The 19,930-nt window shown below is 45.5% G+C and overlaps 1 protein-coding gene across 11 annotated transcripts in view; it reads left to right on the forward strand.

Annotated features, from left to right (window-relative positions):
* ABLIM1 (actin binding LIM protein 1) overlaps positions 1–19,930 on the forward strand; it is a 282,459-nt gene that overhangs the window by 182,671 nt on the left and 79,858 nt on the right. For all 11 annotated transcript variants that reach the window (XM_074373568.1, XM_074373565.1, XM_074373566.1 and 8 more), the window contains exons 5-6: positions 1,019–1,145; positions 3,108–3,201. In XM_074373568.1, the coding sequence (XP_074229669.1) occupies positions 1,019–1,145; positions 3,108–3,201 (221 nt within the window). The remainder of the gene's footprint in view (positions 1–1,018; positions 1,146–3,107; positions 3,202–19,930) is intronic.

The raw sequence follows: 19,930 nt of genomic DNA on the forward strand, positions 1-19,930 counted from the left end.
ACTTGAGCAAGGCAGGGTTGCCACAAACCTTCAGTTTGTAAAAAACACATCTTCCAAGCACAGTAAAGTGAAGCACAACAAAACAGGGGTGTGCCTGTGCCTCCTTCTGGGTTCTTTTAAATACTCAACTTCCCTAACAATGACGTGAGTAATAATCAGAACAGTCAGAATAATGACAGTTGTAATAATAGCAAACATTTACAGAGCCACTTCCAAGTGTCAGCCGCCTGCTAACTACCTCATTCCATTGACTCTTCATCAGAGAACTCGAGACAAACCCTAATAGCATCCCAGCTTTCATATGAGGAAACCAAGGCTTAGAAAAGGGGAGAATCAGCCTGGGTCACGTGGCTAGTCCACATGAGTTGGGGTTCAGAACTGGGCCATCTCATTCCAAATCCCACACTCTTTTACCATGAAAAAAATACTTTCTCCTTCATTTGCTTCATGGGAGACTGCCATGGAGAATTTAAAGCTAAGGAATTAAGAACCATTGAGTGGATGATCACAAATCTTTGAAAGTCTGGTTTTGGTTGATAAGGAAGTAGAGTCTTGTTTACAGAAATGAGACTTGTTGGCAGGGTCCCAGGAACTACACATAAGTGTGAGCTAGGCATCCAGCACGGGATGTTTAGCTTCCCACGTGTGCCCTCAATAAAGGCCAATGAGAGCTTTCTGAAAATCACAGCCAAGACACTATAATTAAATCGTCTCTGGGCCAGCTGGAGCTCAGAGGGTCTTTAAATCACACCCCCCCCCCCGCAAGGAAATAAACAGATGAAGGTCATGCATCCCCTTGAATCCACTGAGGTTCCTGACGTCCCCATGCTGTGTGAGGACGGGGCCTGCGAGTCTGCTGGGAAAGATTTCGTGCAGGGAGAGGAAGCGGAGAGAAATGATGCTGAAGTAAATATTTAGTGAGTGTGTGATGGGTGCACACTGGGGTTCAGAGCAGTCCTGCCTACTTGGATTTAGCAAAACAAACGGGGAGTAACAGCTGGTGGCTGCTCTTTTCCAGACTGCGCTGGCTGTGGACGGGATATCAAGAACGGGCAGGCGCTGCTGGCGCTGGAGAAGCAGTGGCACTTAGGCTGCTTCAAGTGCAAGTCCTGCGGGAAGGTCCTCACCGGGGAGTACATCAGCAAGTAAGGCTGGGGCCCCGGAGGCAGCGAGATCCTCAGGGGGATGGGGCCGTGGCGGGCCCTCTGCAGGCCCTGCGCCTGCGCCTGCTTGGAGACCCCACCCCATCCAAGCAGGCGTCAGGAAAAACAGTCCCATCCCACAATCAATATGAACTTTTTCCTATAAAACTTTAGAAAAGAATTTTATTCTATTCTTCTCTGGTTGCCACAGTTGGCCTGCTCTAAATTTAATGCCATGTCAGTCATTGCCTATCGTTAACAGTGAGCGAAGCTGACACAACGGTAAGGCTGTATGTTGTAACTGATTAAGCCTTTAGTAATTTTACTGTGGCTCTTTTTTTTTTTCTCTCTTCTTATTTGGAATTAGTAAACCTTTGTCCTCTTTCCAGGTCTCGGACATATTTGTAGACCCCACCCCACCCCCCTAAAAAAACCCACAGAGCTCATTAGGACCCATACACAAAACAGCTTACCAGGGGGAATGAGTTCACTAGAGTAGGTGGCATTTTTATTTTTTGTTCCATGTAACCTGGAGAAACCAGTTACAGTGGTTACCTTTTAACTTAAGGGGGAAAGAATGAGCATGGGAGGGGGGAGCAGGGAGAGTCCAGTGGCAATGAGGGAACATTTTCCCCCACTTTAAAAAACGTTCTCCAATCAGGTAAATATATCACCTATTCAAAACAAAGTAACTGAATTTAACATAGGAATATAGTCAAACAAACAAAGGAAGTAGCTTGGGCCCGACTCCCTAGAAATCTAATTCTGCAGGTCGGGGATGAAGCAAACACTGGTATTGGAAAGGAGACACTCCACAGGTGATTCTAATGCACAGCCAAAGTCAGAAGGAAAAATGCTCAGCTTTTAAACTGACACTGATGGCCGTGCAGCGGTAGGTAACCGGGCTGCGTTCTAACTTTTCTGTGCAACGGCGCACATAGAAAATGAAATTTTTACTGCATCCTTTTTACCTTTTTACTTGTTCTGCTCACCATGTGACAGGCCAGTAAGTCTGGAGATGAGGTGTTGGGGCAGGCATAACAACTCTGTTTGGAAAGCCTGCAGACTGGGAAGATGGCAGACTGATGTCCTGGATAACCTTCTTACTCAAGTCAGAATCCAGGCTCCTTTTATATGAAAAAGAAGAGGGGGTGTGGTTGGTTGTTGCAAACTTCTTGGTATCGGAATCCTTGCAGCTGTCCATGTAGATCATCAGATCAGGATGTTCCTGTAAACCTCCAACAAGACAAATATTCTCTGTTCTGCAACTTTTTATCTCCATATGAATGGAAAAGTATTATACCCTTAAAGGTCAGAGCCTTGAGAATGGCCCATCCTGTATATTTCAAGCTATAGGCAACATTCTTTTACAAAAGGTGCAGAATCAGCATGACTAAGCCCAGGAAACAGAGCACAGGGTTAGAGCTAAAGGTACAGATCTAATATGGAGTCAGATTTGTTCTTCCCTGTTACATCCTGAAGTAAATGAAGGAGTTTGCAGGAGGCTGGATGAAAGGCCCTGGGCTCTCCAGGGCCCCTGAGGGCTGAGGAGATGGCATCTCCATGCTGTTGGGAGGCTCAGGCATGTGAGATCAAGGAGGTGGTGGGGGACAAGGAAGAGGAACACTGGGCCACATCTGAAGCCCGTCTGGCCTGGGAGTGCAAGAGAGTGACTCCAGGCTTTTGCTCGTTAGTTAAGTCCGAGACAACCTAGGAATCAGCAGCAGTCACCATGTGGTGACTTAGCTGTTACTTGCAAGTGGCTTGGGGAACCTCAGTGCTCGTTCTGAACCACTTGGCTTTGTGGGTTTTGATCCTGAGACCAGGGCTCCAGGCCCGTGAATGCTGGAGGGAGAGAAATACGTCCTGCTGCCATTCTGTGGGAAAGGGCTGAGAGGATCGTGGTTTGGGTGTCTTTCCTACGCTCGGCCTCCTCCAGGAGCTGAACGCTCTCTTGTCCTGCAGGGATGGCGCTCCGTACTGCGAGAAGGACTACCAAGGGCTCTTCGGGGTGAAGTGTGAGGCCTGTCACCAGTTCATCACAGGGAAAGTCCTGGAGGTAAGTGACAGACAGGCTCGCCGCAAAGCCACCGTCCTTTTCCTCAAGGCCCTCAGAAACACACGAGGGCCTCTTTTTCCATTTTTCCCAACTTCTTCCTCACACGCGGAGGAAAGAAAGTAGCAGGAGATGACTAATCGCTGAGGGAACTAAGGTGTCGCCCTGTCTTGTCAGGCAGTTTCAGCGTGGGAATTGGAATGACAGAGAATTTGAAGGGAAAAAAAGAATGGTAGGGGGTCTGACAGGAATTAAGATGAAGGGAAGGTTATACTAAACTGTTCTGTGTTGGTAAGTCAGGAAGCAGGAAATGAAGACCATGCCAGAGCCGTGTGCGTGCGTGTGTACGTATGTGCATACGTGCCTGCGTGTCCATGTGTGCGTGTACACGTGCGTATGTGCGCTGTGTGTCCATGTGTGCCTGCACACGTGCGTACGTGCGCCTGCGCGTCCATGTGTGCGTGTGCACCTGGGAGAGTACAGACTCAGGGCGTGTACAGACTGAGGTTAAGAAAAGAGTAGTGAAAGGCGGGGCGTAGACATCCCCACCCGCGGAAAACCGCATCCTGTGGGACCCAGAACATCCTGGGGCCCAGGCTGAGCTGAAGCCTGTCGAGTTCAGGCGTGACGGCCTCGCGGGCGCCTGCTTCCTGCCTCCTCGGCAGCGGCCCCACCGGCCTCTGCCCCTGGGCCGAGCTGCACTTCTCTGGGGCGGGGCCGTCTGTGGAAGTTGGGGGCCGGAGTTCAGAGAGCCACTGCCCGGCTTCTCACAGGCCAGTGGCGTGTCAACCCAGTCCGATGGAGAAAGTAAAGATTGCCCCACACCGTCCCACGTTTCAGGGCGGAGGACGTGTACTGAGCAGAGATGAGTCAGGACGCCCAGTGGAATCCTGGGAAGGTGACCAGCTGGTTGAGCAACATGTCACATCGCTTCAGCAGACACCAGGGCACTGAATCCTCATAACCACGTTCAGACTTCCCAGCAGGGTGTGTTTTAGGGACGCAGGGCGTGAATCCGAGAGGCCCCCACTTTGTCTCTGGGCAGTTTCTGAGGGATTTCACAAAGTCCAGTGTTGCCTTCCTTATCCCACAGCAAGTTCTGTGATGCCCTTCTGTCCATGAAGTGCAGATGGGCCAGGGTTGGCGATGTGCCGGGACCTAGTCCAGCTAATTAGGTTTGGGAGATGAGAAGTGAGTGTTGTCAATGCAGTTACTTCTGACACAGTGGAAGGGTGTTTCAGGAACAAGGAACAGCAACTGCAGAGGCTCAGAGGCAAGGCCGAGCAGAGCACACCAAAGAAATAAAGTCAGTTGGGCAGAAGCACACATGAGAAAAATGATGCTGGCAAGAGCATGAGGACCTCTAAAGTGACATTCAGGAGGTTGGCTTTACCCTAAGAATGGTAGGAAGCCATTGATGTGATTGTAGCTGGAGTGGCATGTGATTTGATCAGCTTGTTATGTGAAGAGTGGGTGGGAGTCCTCACACGCATGTGCCCCCCCCATGTTCACAGCAGCTCTGCCCACACCAGGCAGAAGGTGGAAACAACCCAAGAGTCCATGGATGGATGGATGAACACCATGTAGTATATATACAAACAATGGAATATCATTCAGCCTTAAAAAGGAATTCTGACACATGCTACAACATGGATGAACCTTGAAAACATTATGCCAAGTGGAAAAAACCAGTCATAAAAGGCCACCTACTGTATGATTCCATTTAGACAAAATAGCCAGAACCGGTGGCTTTGTAGAGAGAGAACGCAGATTGGTGGTTGCCTGGAGTTGGGGGGAAGGAGTAGGGATGGGCAGTAACTGCTTATTGGTACCTACTTGGGGCCACGAAAATGTTGTGGAACCAGATAGAGGTGGTGGTTGTACAACCTTTAGAATGTCCTAAATGTCATGGAATTGTTTGTCTTAAAATGATTAATTTTTTTTAATTTTCATTTTAAATGGAAGTACTGAGGATTGAACCGAGGACCTTGTACATGCTAAGCATGTGCTCCTACACTGAGCTATACCCTCCCCCCACCATGATTAATTTTATATTATGTGAATTTTACTTCAAAGTTTTAAAGAAATGGATGGAAAAGGAGTGAGAGTGGAGACAGGGCGGCCAGTTAGAAGACTCCTGCAGAGCTCTGGACACCCAACTGTGGGGACACTGGCTGGCGTCAAACCTGAAAGGTGGACTCCCACCCCCCGACACACAGTTGAGTGGGGAGGAGTTTTCATGTCCTTTGCAGTAAAGCTTTCACTGTGAGCCCAGGTGCACATCACAGCTGAGTTTGGGGCCCAGGGTGAAGCATATCCCTAGGAGGCTATTGGAGAAGATGGTTGGGACCCATCCAGAGGGCAGCTTAAAGTCCTGTAGTCTTATCACAAGACACAAAATGCAGTGGTCCTCCCCTGTCCCCCACATGTGCCCCTCATCCCTCCACGGAGCCCCAGAGCGCTGCTCTCAGGAGGAGCCATGAGTGGGGCCCAAAAACATTCCTTTGGGCTTGCCAAGTTTGATCTGCTTCACGGGGCTGAAATAAACCTGTTGAGTTGGGAGCAACTGGGAAATTTCATTTTAAAACAACAATAAGATGGGACTTAGATTTACCACGGTGATCATTTCATAATATATAAAATACCACATCTCTGTTGTACACCTGAAACTAATATAATATTGTGTATTGATTCTAATTCAATAATAAGTAAATGAAACAATAATAACACACCAGAACTATCTCCCAGATGTTCCGCTGCAGCATGAGAGGCAGGAAGACAGTGAACCCAGCCCTTAGCTTGGAGCCCCCACGTTTGTGGAAGGTGCGGATTGAAGCAGCTGTCTCCTTATCCAACTATGAAGCAGCTGTCTCCTTATCCAACTTTGGGGGAACTGTGTCCCCCCAAAAGAGTTGGGGAGACAAAAGGGCTGGTGGGGGGGGGTGTTTATTACCTTCAGATTTAGTTCAACAGCTGTGGGAGGGAATCTCTGAAATAAAACTATAGAGCCAAGAACCTTCCCTTTTTGAAGACACATCTGCTTACTCTGGTTCTCCCTGGAGGCTGGAGTTTTGCAGTGCTCACCACGACTGGGAGGGCCCCTCACCCGATTGGCTCCTGGCTTCACCTCCTGTGGGACCCTTGGAGAGGATGAGGGCTTGGATGCCTTCCGCACAGGCCCACAGAGGTGGGGCTGCCGGGGGCAGTTTCCCGTGGGGTTCCAGGCAGATTCAGGGCCCACCCAGTGGGCATGACATCCCCCGCAGTTGGGCGTGCGATCTAGAAAAATGTCCTGCACAGTGAGCATGCAGACATGTGACAGCTCGTGAGTCAGTCTGGCTCAGCTCCCAATACAAAACCGGACTGGCCTCCTCCCGCTGTGGCCTCCTCCCGCTGCCTTTGTTCTCTGTGGGTGAAGCATGATGATTCTGGACCTGTAAATACTGTAATCCTTGCTTTGGGTTTTTTTTTTTTCCCATTTTAAAAATTGTGGTAAAATCCACCTAACATAAAATATATCATCTTAACCATTTTTAAGTGTACAACAGTTCAGTGTATTAAATATATTCATAATGTGAAGCTATCACCACCATCCATCTCCATTATTTGTTATCTCTTCTAAAACTGAAACCCTGTACTTATTAAACAATATGTTCCCATCCCCCTACCCTCCAGCTCCACGCAATGACCTTCTATTTTCTGTCTATGAATTTGACTACTCTAAGTATCTCATATAAATGGAATCATACAGTTTTTGTAATTTTTTGGTGGATGGGCTTATTTCACTTAAAATAATATCCTCAAGGTTCATCCATGTTGTAGCATGTGCCAGTGTTTCCTTCCTTCTTAAGGCTGAGTAATATTCCATTATGTAGCTAGACCCCTTTTTGCTTAACCATTTTTTTGATCTTTGATTTTGTTGTTTTTTGGATTGATTTTACCCATGGAGATCATAAATATATTGTTAGTTCCCTGTGTCTTCTGTAACAGTGGTATCTTAAAACCACAGAAACTTATTCTCTCACAGCTCTGGAGGCCTCAAGTCCCAAACTGAGGTGTTGGCAGGGCCATGTTCCCTCTGAAGGCTCTAGGAGAGAATCTCCCTTGCCTCAACAGCTTCTGGTGCCTGTGGCTGCGCGACCCGATCTCTGCCTCCATCTTTGCGAGGCCTTTGCCTCTGCGTCCCCTCTTCTCTCTGTGCCAAACCTCCCTCTGCCTTTCTCTCGGCTTGTCATTGGATTAAGATCCACCGGGGTCATCCAGGGTGGTTCCCTCATCTCAGGGTCCTTAGCTTAACTACATCTGCAAAGACCCTTTTCCCAAAGATTTACGGGTTCCAGAGATCTGATGTGGATGTATCCTTTGGGGTGGGGAGGGCATTCCAGTAAACCTGAAAGCTTACACGCGTATCATCCCGGTGAGGTCTGAAGCTCTGGTGTGTCTTTCACCGGACCCTTCCTAAGCGTCGGAGGTGTCCTAAGGCTGCTTCTCTCTGTGTGGTTTGCCCTGAGAAGCCACCAGACACCTGAGGGAGCTTTGTGAGGGAGAAAGGTCCCTGGGCAGTGATCATGCAGCTCCAGGCTCAGCTGTGTCACTAATTCCTGAGTCATTTTGGACAAGTCATTTAGCTTCTTGGCTCTGAAATTCACAGCTGTGACCTTGGGCAACTCACTCAACTCCTGTGAGCCTTAGTTTTTCTTTAAATACAAATATTAAAAATATGTATGTAAATCCAAGACCTGGACCACTTAACTCCTGAAGTCTCTTTGGTTCTAAGGATCTGAGTTCCATAATTCTCCTTTCTTGGATCTAAGGGGTTTAAAGCCAGCAGTTCTTTTTTTTCTGGAAACTGGCATGTAATACTCAACACATAGCACACTCTCAGATTGTAGTTTCTATTTATCATGAGCTTGCTTTCAGTTTTGTTTTTGAGAGACATTTTGCTATAGATGGCACATTTTTAGAGCTTAAGCTAACTCACCTATAAATTCAGGAGTGTTCTGAAGATGTTTACAACCTGACTCCTAATTAAGAAGGCCAGAAGCAGGTTTGTGTGAGATAGTGGAGTTTGCCAATAGCCTTCCATCTCCACCTCCACCCTCTAAACTCTTCTCTGAAGCAACTGTGCGCCTCCCCCTCCTTACTTCCCTCCCCTCCCCCACTCTGCTCCCTCTGGCTTTATCAGCCCAATGGAAACAGGAAGCTACATGAGGCTTCAGATGTAGGTCACAGATGTCAGTAGACGTTGGGGGCACCCCTTTGGTGTGAGTTTCCTTCCATCTTTGATGGATGGTCCTAGGAGATCTCTGACTCCAACACACTTCCGTTCCTGGGTGCAGGTGGTTACCTGCCAACTTTTCAAAGGAAGAAAGCAGCAACAAAATAGTTCCAAAATGAAGGTAGTACAGGAAGAAAAAAAAAGCAAATGTCAAGCTGGACACAAAAGTCTGGAGGGTAAAGGAAAAAGGCCTGTCCATGTCCGCTTCCCTCCCTGCCTCGGGCTGTTCCATCTGCAGACCGAGGGTGGACCTGACTTCTCTTAGCCTGTCCATTCTCTTGCACAACTCGCTTCCCCAGGGACCTCAGTGTTTACTGAGCGCTCGCCTGATTCCTTCAAGACCAGTGCTCTCAGGCGTTGGCTCCTTCCCTCTGCAGACAGTGCTGCCCTGAGCAGGCACCTGGCCGTCTGCACACCAGGAGGCCAGAGACAAAGGAAAGTTGTGTGTCTGCATTCATACTCGGTAGAGGAGGGCGGGGCTCCTGGTCTTTTCTTTCTGGTCACCACCCCCAGGAAATCAATCCTCCTGTCTTTCCAGAAAAGCTGGTGGCACACATCTTTTTGTGATGGAGTGTTTACTGGGCCACTGGCGTTCTTCCTGGAAGGATGTGTGTGATAGTGTCTGTCACAATTTGAATACCGCCCAATGTAAGAGAGAGACCCTCAAATGTGGCCCAGGGCCAGTCTTCCAGCCCCATTATCACCTTTCCATTCATACCTACAGGGTGACACTGGCCTGTCTTTATCTGTTAACTTGGAAGCTATGGATTTCAAAAGGACAGGATTCAGACTTGCTTTAGACCCCTCCTGCTGGACCCCTGCAGTGTGGAAAATGAAATCACAATGTGATTCAGCAAATCCTCTCCCTTGACTCTCTGATGGATTAAATCCCGGTGGCTTTTTGTTTTGTTTTTACTCTTGGACTAAAACTGCTTTTTCATTAAGCGCAGGGACAGATGTTTGTGATGTTCCCGTAAAACTAATTCATGTTGTAAATTGGAGGCCCTGGTCCCCTTCCTTCCTTTTGCTGTAAGTATTTTAAGCATGTTCTGTGTAACAGCCATAAGCAGAGAGCAGGTCTTGTTTGAGGCTAAATAACCTGTTATCTAGTGAGAGGAAACATAGGCTATCCCAGGGTACGCACATGACGGATAATCTTTTTGTCACCATTGAAGATGTAATTTGCAAAGACAGACTGAACGCTGAAGTCCCTCCTTTCTCGTTCTGTGTATATCGTATAAATGCCAAGCAAGAAGACTAAGCTGTGTTTGTGCAGAAGACTAATTGCATTCTTCTCATTCTCCCTGTGCTCAGAGGAATTCATGCCTCCTTCCACTTAATTGTGGACCTAAATATTTTTGAGGATCAGGGAAGGGAAAAAAAATCAAATAATATTCGTAGTTTCAGTTGAGATGGTCTCTGCCCCGGTGAACAGTGAGCCACCAAAATATCCTGCTTTTGTGTAACATTTGCACATGATCTCGTAAGTATTTACCCCTCGCAGCAGGCCTGTAAAGTGATGAGGGCAGTTACGCCCGCCCTCCGCTTACAGGTGAGGCCGCTGAGCGCCAGAGACCCAGGGGCTGATCAGCAAAAGAACCACAATTAGAAGGCACATCCCTCGGTTCTCAGAAAATAGGAACCACACGTGCACACACACGCACGCACACGATGTGCACACACACTGCTTCATGATTCACTTGGCAGTGACCATTGCCGAAAACAAGTAATTAATTTGCCTCCCACCATAACTTACAGAAGGACCAAAATTTACCATTCCTGGTGAAATGGGGAGAGCCTAACTCATCGGTGGCCCTGCTGTATCTATTTTCAGGACAGTAAACATTTGCTGCTTGTTTGGTTTCCTTTTTACCCATGAAAAGTGTCCCTAAAGGTCAGGGACTCTGCTTGTAGAGTATGCTGTGTTTCCTTGCAGTTTTGCCTCATTCTGTTTTGTCTCCTTTAATCAGCTGGAGGCTCCACAGGGCATGTGGCATGGCCCGTGGACAATATTGTAGATGGATAGTGCAAATGTTCTCAAGCTAGGCAGCATGCTTTCTTCATAGCACTCTGGTCTAGGATTCTGCAGAGCTCAGTGGAAAGTCAGGAAGACCTGTGAGGCTGTTCCAATAGAGGGACACCAGTCACCTTTCCTAATTTAAAATACAGCTTAACAATAAGCTGCAGAAATGGCCTCATTTTAAATCTGAGTTAAGCAAGATGTGGTATATCCACACAATGGAATATTATTCAGCAATAAAAAGGAATAAAGTCCTGATAACCTGCTACAGCATGGAGGAACCTTGAGATGCTAAGTGAAAGACACTAGTCACAAAAGACCACCCATTATTTGATTCCTAGAATAGGCAAATCTGTAGAGGCAGAAAGTCTATTAGTGGTTCCCAGGGTCTGGGGGGAGGGGGAAATGACTTACTGGGTATGGAGTTTCTTTTGGGGGTGATGAAATGTTCTTGAATTAGGTAGTAGTGATGTGCACAACTCTGTGAATATACTAAAAACCACTTAAATGGATGAATTTTATGGGATACGGATAATATCTCAGTGTAGATAGACAGACCTATATAGGCATCTATCCATCTATGCAGAAATATACAAGGTGATAGAGAGCTGGGATCTCGTGTTTCTCAGTTTCCTCTTCTGTAGGATGAGAATACTAATCACTAACCTCATAGGGCTGCAGGATTTGAAAAATAAAGGCATAATTAGTAGCCAAGTCAGTCCTCTCTCCTCTCTCCCTCTCTCTTCTTCTTTCTTCCGGTCTTTGATAGTTTATTAGGTATAAGGAAGTGGATAAAGGACAAGAATGGGGATTCATGTCAATAAATGTCTTAATGCCAGATTGTATGCCAGCTTCTTTCCTTTGTGAGCATTTAAACTTTTCATTCTCTGCGTGGTCACAGGTCATCACACAGAACTGTGCCCTTGATCACCGAGTGTAACTTGATTAACATGTAATCTCCCCAGTGCGGGAAAGCAAACTGAAGTTTAAATTCAACATATGGTTTATGATATGTTGGTTGCAACATCTTATTTGTGAAGAATAACTCGGTGCTAATGTTTTGCCCCCTCTGTCATTAATAGATCAGAATTGGTCCAGTAGAGTATAAGGAACATGTTGACATGATAAATGATTGGAGAAAAATCTATCTGATTCACCCAAAGCTATCCACTTTGTCCTACATTAATGGCAAGAGGAAATGTGTTGCCAGGGTAACCAAAGACTTGGTTCACAGGCAGTAAAAATTTGATATTAATTTTTTTTTTAAATCACCCCATTTCTGCCAGCACAAATGGAAGGGCTTTCTTCTCCAGAAATGACACTTTGAAAAGAATTTCTATTTTGAGTTAAAAAGATGTTTTGTTTTTCGGTGTTATTTCACTTCAGAGAGTTTAGCTTATTGCTGGTGAGACGTGGGGGTGGGGGTGACAGTTGAACCAAGTAGGGGAACGTGAGAAATCAGCAAGTAGTACTGAGCATATGCCGGTGGCCCTACATTGGGGGCCACAGAAGGAAACGTGAGATTTAGGGCTTGTCAGAAAGATGAGGCATGCATTTCTAAAAGTAATAAGGTGTCCAAGTCTAAAATTATGCCCCTGGAAGTGTCCAGGGGACCTCCAGGGCTCATGAATGCCCCAAACCATTGCAGCATCTTCAGTCTGAGGATGATTCTCAGTGGTGGAATTGCACTTTGGATATAACTAGGACCCAAGAACAGAGACACAGTCTGTCTAGACAAGTGATCACCAAGTACACTGACGGGACAGATCTCTGATCTGGCCGCTGTTCTGGGCAGAGAAGTGATGACCCCTCAGAGTTGTCCTTCCTCCCCTCCAGGACCCAACCCATTGTGAGCCTTAGAAGGCTCATGTGTCTGTGTTTTCATGGACCCAGAGCACCCGTCCCGTCCCTTCTTGCTGTTGCCTACCTGCTCCCATTCCTGGCTCTGTTCGTGCCTCCTTTACCACTATAAACCTAAAAGGGATGATTATAGCCCTTCTTCTAAGTGATCGATTCCAGGGTGCCTCACCTGCCCTGCGGAAGTGACCTTCAGTGACTTCCAAGGTAATTTTCATGACCATTATTTTTTGGTGGAGCAGAAAAAGAATTTCATCTTTGGCAGTGTATCTCAGTACACTAAAGGTATCTGGGGGCCCACAGTCGTGTGAGGCCCAAGTAAGAGGCACACACAGTAAATGTCCTGAAGTTTAAAAGAGATGCTTGTCAGTTATTAAAAGTCAGCTTTGGATCTTGAAGACTGGGTAGGTACAGGCAGGTGAGAGTGAGGAATTTGTCTCCATTTGCACTTGTTACCAAAGTCTAAGGTCACTTTTCTTTCTACCTTGTTTGTTTCTTTGATTTTAAACATGTGGCTTCATTTTACCATGTGGTTTAATCGCATGCTTATAATGTGGTGTTTTCTACTTCAAATCATTTTTGTTAGGTTGTAAACTTTAAAAATTTGAAAAAAAATTTCCATTGCTAACTAGCATTATTTTAACTTAATTATGAGGTAAACTGGCTTTGTGGGTCCACCTGGGTCCATTCTCCATCTGAAAGTTCGTCCCTACTAGAAAATACCTGCCATCCTCTTGGATCTGCCTACCTGGCCGATAGTTGGTGGTGAGAGAGGCAAAGGGCTCTCTACACCCAGATCTGGCCTTTCTCCTGACACTTGGGCTGTGCTTCTGCTGGGTATTGTGACAACCCTTTGGGTCTCAAGAAATCTTTTCTAGCTTCTGGATTCATAACAACTCAGACAAAAGGTGCTGTCTAAGGCTACCCTCGCTCTATTTTGTCCTTATGTTTTTGTCCACTTAGCCTCTTAAAGCAAGTGTTTAACTTGGAGGTCTGCCTTGAAACAGGGCGCCATCCACAGGTCACCAGGACAACTTCTGTTCTGGGTACAGTTTTCTCTAGGTGAGGATGTGAGACATTCCATGAGGCCCAGGAGATGATGAATGTCCAGGGGAGATGGGAGCCTTTGGTCCCTGCCTCTGGCAGTGATGCTGCCTCATAGCTGCAGGTTTCCTCCTCTTCTGTTTTCCCCCTGAACATGCTTGCTCCCTGGACCTCACGGCTTCCTACGTTGTGAGGGATGTTATGCCAATTCCAGCAAATGGACCTGCTTAGAATTTTGTTAGGAAGAGTGACGGTTAGGGCTGGTGCCCATCCATCCCAGCGGAAATGAACTGGTTCAGTAATTCCCCTCCCAAAAGGACACTTTGGAGTAAATGAACCCTGTTTATAAATCATCTATTTTCATGGCCTTGCAGCAAAACTCAAAACTGCAGGCATCTTGGAAACACAGAATCAGGAATTTTGAAGCTTGATGTGGCCTTAGGTGAGGTGGGAGAGGGAAGAAGAGTGGTTAGCAGAAAGAACTGATATAGCCAGAAACAGCAGGATTTGGCTCTAGCAGCTACACTTAGAGCTGAGCAATGGGTAGCAAGTTGCTTGAACTCTTTGAGCCTTGGCGTCCTCATCTGTAAAAAGTGGATAATCTTTACCTCTCAGAGGCTTAAATTGGATTATAAATGCATCATCTGGGACAATGCTTGATATACAGTGCTTCAGGGAATCTGCGCTCCCCCCCCCCCCATTTTCTTCCTTCATACATGAAGAAACAGATTTTGTAAAAGCCCAGTATTTTGAATGAGCTCATAACTTCCTATCTGTATGAAGGAGTCGGGCTCACCCCCTATCGATTTATTCTCTGATGTAGTCAAATACGTGATTACTACAGATGCACAGGTCAATAGTCCTGTTGATGGTTTGTTTTGAAATTTTCTTCAATCACTTAGTTTTAGACATTCACTTGCCCGTAAATTCAATCTATCATTGTTTCAGCAAGTTTTTCTATTACTTTTTATAAGGCATCTAGTAGCTGCTAAATAAAGATTTGTTGATGAATGATTGTTTTCCCCATTATGAATTTTTGTCATGGCCTTTAACCAAAAATTAAAGATTTCTCATACTCATTGGGCATAAATTCCTCACCACCCTACTAATTACTGATTCCTTACCCTCACATGTGAAACAAATGCCCGTGTGTCTTTTTCCTGTCTGTTAATGTCTGTCTTACTGCATCCACTTGAGTATGGTCTGTGCTAAGTGTAAACTCCTGGGGGATTTACACTTTCTGTTTAATTGTTCTGTATAAGGTCCAGCACGTTTGCCTAAATGGGGCCTTCGTCAGTATCTAGGTTGACGATGAAGTGACCTCTTAGCTTCTAAGGACTGTAAAAGCTCCAATATCAGCTCCCTGATATAGACTGAGTCCCTTTCGAACAGATGTCAACCAACTGCCCCTTTGATTAGTAACACCTTTATTTACATACCTTACAATTCACTGGGGTTCAGTGTGTGACTCAGTATTCTTTAGTAAATTTACAGAGCTGTGCAAGCATCATTACAATCCAGTTTTAGAACATTTCCATCAGCTCCAACAGATCCTTGTGCCTTTGATTCTTTACTCTTCACTTTGTTTCCCAAAATCCCATCCCACATGAATGTACAAAAAGGGCAGGTCGACAGGAAAGGCATTCATTATTGCTCGCCAAGGGCCGCCCAACCAGGTAGGTTTCTCTAAACTCTTGACTCTGTAGTGTGGTGATATGGGGCCCTTTTCATTTGGAAACTCACAAATTAGGAAGTCTACTTGGTAAATCTGAAGATGAACTACCCCTATCCTGGAAGACGTAGAGGTGATTAAATAAATAAAATCTGAAAGAGGAGCCGATACTCCACACGTGGAAGAGTAGAAAGAGGATGATGAAGTCTGGGGGACAGTGAGCCCAGTTCTTATGCTCCGTGACTTCTAGGGCTGTGCCCCGGAGCCTCGCCGAGTTTCCCTTTGTCTTTGTAAGGAGAGACTCCTTCACTCCTCTGACAAACAGCAGACTGCCTGATGATGCCTCAAACAAGAGGCGAAGTTCTGGGATTGTCCAGGTAACAGGTAGAGTGCCCGACTGCTGAGGTTTTACAAGCCAAGGCTGGTGTCCTAAAACCACCGCACGTAAGAATCACCTGGATATCTTGTTAAAAGTGTGGGTTACCAGGCTTCACCCAGAGGTTCTGGGGGTCCAGCCTGGGTCTGGGAATCTGCACATTAACATGTCAACGCTGCTGTCGATGATTCTGGTAGGGGCCAGGGGATTACAGATCACACTTAGAGAACCTCACCCTACAAGGGTGTGGTGAAGGCACATTCATGGGAGCTTTCGACTCCTTGGAAGGAAAATGCACTAGAAATTTAGCTAATGCCTTGTAATTATGGTAATGTGTAACCCAGTAGCTTCCTCTTCATTGTAGAAGCATAGTTTTATTGCTAAAATCCTTACAGTTTCTTCAGCAGTGTTTGGGATTGCTTCCAAACCAGCTTAAAGAGATTTCACACACATACACACAAAGGTCTTTTTATTAGCTGATCTTTACAGGCCAATAATCTCCATGAAAAATTTCCCTAAATCACTTTAGCCTTGGTAAAAATGACAAGAGTTGTAACAGAATCTTGCCCTAGTCCTAATAAAGGGCTGCATGGAAGGGGCTGTGCTGTCAGGGTAGAAAGCTCTGGTTTCTCTGGCTCACATACATGCAGAGCATGTGGCTTCGCCTTCTGTGGTGGGTTCATCTGGGATTTCTACAGGACAGTTTAGTGAACAGTGAGGTAATGCATGTAAAGTGCCTACAATGTAGGTATCTAGTAATTTTTTTTTTTGCTGCAATAAAAGAGCATATTACAAAATGTACCAACAATATGAATCATGGAAGCTTGGTAAACAAAATTGGGGGGTGGGGGGAACGTTTCTCTCAAAAAATATGAACGTGAACATTCTGAAATAGGAAACTTTTGAATAACAACTGGAAACCAAAATCAAGTTGCACTGGGTTTTATTACACTGACATGAAGGATGTCACAAAGTGTGCCTCCAACACAGTGACTTGGGAGAGGAGGCTGCCAGCTATTTGATCCCTATGTGTACCTTTCCATCATCTCAAATCCAAGAAAGAAACTTAAAAAGAAGGAGGCTGATTGCAATGCAAGCCTCCGCCTCGGGGATAATCACTGTCAGATTTACGGTGCAGACAGCCGTGGATGAACGTAAAGAAATGGTACTTTCCCCACCTGCGTTTAAAAAAAAAAGAAAGAAAGAAAGAAAATCTACCCCCCTCCTTTTTTCAGAAACATGGACTGGCCCGTCAGTGGCTGCTGGTATGTTTAACTAGTAAGCACAGCAGGAGAGGGAGGGTGGGAACGCCTGCCTGCCTCGCTGTGTTCTTTTTTTCCCGTGTGTGCCTCGGGAGAGATGCACGTTTCAATTCGTTAGCCTAGCTTCCGAGAGGAGCCCGCTCCTGTCCCCCAGGCGGGAGCCACAGTCCGTGGGGCTGAGGCTTGGCGTTTCCAAGCCTTGTCGCAGGGTTCTGAGTTTGAAACCCAGAGGAGTTCCCTGCTCAGCACAGCCAGAACAGAAGTAGAAGAAAAGGAGCCCTGGCTTAAGGTAAAGTGGCAGTGCTGGAGGTCCTTTGCTTTGCAGGGCGGACATGAGAGTCCCGGCTTCCTAGGCGGCATCTGAGGCCCCGAGGGCTCTGCTGGATGCTGGCGACAGAAGCCACTGGCATTGGCCTGAAAGACATTTTATAAACTTTTTGCATTTCTTATGCTGCAAATGGAACTACCAGGCTTGTTTTTCATTGATCCACTACTAGACTAAAGGGCAGGAAAAGGCGGGCTATTTGACTGAGAGTTATAGTTTATTGACCTTTTAAGCAGTATTTGTAGTTTTTGTTTGTTTGTTTGTTTGTTTGGTTTTTTTTTAGGCTGCTATTCCTAAGATTGAAAGGAAGAGGAGTGTAGTTTCCAGATTGTTTCATTTTGTTTTGTCTGTGGTTGGAGAGCTCCATGGAATTTATATTTGAGATGAAAGGATTTAAGAGTCATTTGGGGAATCGGATGGTAAAAGTGGCTAGAGGAATTGAGTCAATTTATCTGTTACTATAAATGTGTGGATTTTTTTCCTTTAAGAAGGTCCCCATGCATGAATATGAGGTAGCAAAACATTTGTGCATTATTCATCTTTTGTTACAGCTGCAGGTCGAAAGAGCCTGATTGTGGCCTCTACCATCTTTGGGCAGGAAATGAGAGAAATCTAGAGATTCTTGCCTATACAATGCAGTTTTTCTAAAAACCTAGTTATTAATCAAATCATTCTCCAAAGTTTATTTTGGAGAAAAAAAGTTTTAAAGTGTGCTATGCGACCACTAAAGAAGGAATGAGACAAGAAGAATCATCTCATCCCTGAAGGAAATAGATTTATGACTTAGGAAAGGTTAAAAAAAAAAAGAGGGGGGGAGTCTAGCCAAAAAGCCAGCAGGAGTGTGGTCGCCATGGCAGCTTCTATCCCTTAACTGGGATTGGGGATTTAAAAGAAATTTGAGCCTGCTTTCTCAGAGAGGGTCCAGGAGGTATGTTAAGAGGATGTGAAGTTATTTGGATTATACAAGCAGGTTCTGACAAGTAAGTGAAAATAACTAATTAAAATATCATTGCCATTCTACAATGGATCAAAAGGCTTGTTGAGTCATGATGTCCTTATAGAAAAGATGAATTTGCCTCGGCTCACTGGTATAAATTACTTCTGAGGAGGGGTTTTAAGAGCAAGTGTGAGACCCGGCCAAGCCTCTTTGAAACAAGTTTTAAATGGGTGTTTTGACCTAGTGTTTTCAAGTGGGTTTCCTCTGCCTTTTCACGTGTCAGCGAGTGTCACCGTGGCATCAGTGGCTTATCCAGCTGGTTCAGGGAATATCCTATCATGACAACAGAGGTCTGCAGGTTTTTCCCTCCCACTAAATAATAGCTCATTTAAAAGGGTAGAAAAGTCCAAAATACTCAGTACTTGCACCTCCACTCTGCAGAGGGACGATCAGGATTTTGCCTCCTGTCGATCAGGTTTTCTCAGCCTCAGCACGACTGACATTTCAGATGGGATGATCTTTGTTGGGGGGATTGTCCTGTCGGGTGAGCAGCAGCATCCCTGGTCGCTGCCCACTAGGTGACAGTCCCATTCCCTCCCCAGCTCAGCAACCAAAAATATCTCCAGACATTGCCAAACGTTCCATGCTGTGCAAAAATCAACCCTCAGTTGAGAACCACTGATATAAAGAAGCCACTTTTGAGACCTACTGCTGCAGATGTGGAAGAGAGTGCTGAGTGCAGGAGTGGGGGGGCGGAGGGGGGGACTTGTGCTGGACCCCAGGGGAGGGAGGGTGGCTCTCAAAAGAACAGTAACAGGACAAATTTTTTGTCCTGTGCATTTTGGTCTTTGTTTTGTCTTGTTTTTGTTTGAAATCACATCCTGGGCTGGGTAGGGGAGCAGAGGTTAAGCACTGTTCTCGATACACATTCTTCTGCTCCTGGCCTCTCCCCTCATGGTCCTTTGTGGGCCTTATTTGATACAGTGCCTCATCAAACTTCTCTAAATTGAATCCTATCTTAAGTGCATCCCATGAATGTACTAATTTTTTTTTTGAATCTCATATTATAGCCCATTGTATAAGGCAAATAATTACCCATAACTTATCAGGTCTGTAAATAAAGGTTTTTTTGATATGTGAGCTTTGAGTAAATCTGGGAGATGTGAAACACCCATTTGGATTTCTTCTGGAACCCGTAGCTAAATGCTTTCATTTCTTTTTTCCTTTCCCCTCTCTGCACCAGTGGGTCTCAAACTTTTTTTTTAGTTTTATTTTTTATTGAAGTGTAGTTGATTTACAGTGTTAGTTTCAGGTGTACAGCATATATATACTTTTTTTTTCAGATTCTTTTCCATTATATGTTATTACAAGAAATTGAAAATTGTTCCTTGTACTATACAGTAGGTCCACAAACTTCCTGATTGTTTAGGAACTGGGTCTCATTTTGTCAATGAAATAAAATAGTCACAGCCTTTTTCCAACTTTCAAATAAGAATAAAGTCAAAGGCTGGAATTTTTTCATTTAAAAATTTTCTTACGCCTTTAGCACGTGCTGTTGCTTATTTGCTCTCAAAGGTTAACAGGTTACAAAATGAATGAAATCATGACAAATACTGGAACAAAACATTTGAAATAGCCAATTTTGCTTAGTTTACTTTTTTTTTCCCCAGTGGACCTATGTTCCAATTATAGCTTTAAATTTCATAAGTATACATCCATAATCTTATTAAACAGTTATCTCTGGCACACAAGTTATATGTGTCACATTTTTTTGGCATGTCTCCAAGAACATGGTACGTTGCACTGAACAGTGCGACTTCAAGCAGCTACACAGGCCACTCAGGGAGGTAGCCCTCCTCAAGCCCAGCTGAGGCACGGGTGGCATCTGGCGTCGGCTGAGCATATCAGGAAGCACCTCTACTTGATGGAGTCCTTCTTGGTGATAAGGTGGGAATGGCCCA

This window comes from Camelus bactrianus, chromosome 11, assembly GCF_048773025.1.
Source record: "Camelus bactrianus isolate YW-2024 breed Bactrian camel chromosome 11, ASM4877302v1, whole genome shotgun sequence".
Lineage (NCBI taxonomy): Eukaryota > Metazoa > Chordata > Mammalia > Artiodactyla > Camelidae > Camelus > Camelus bactrianus.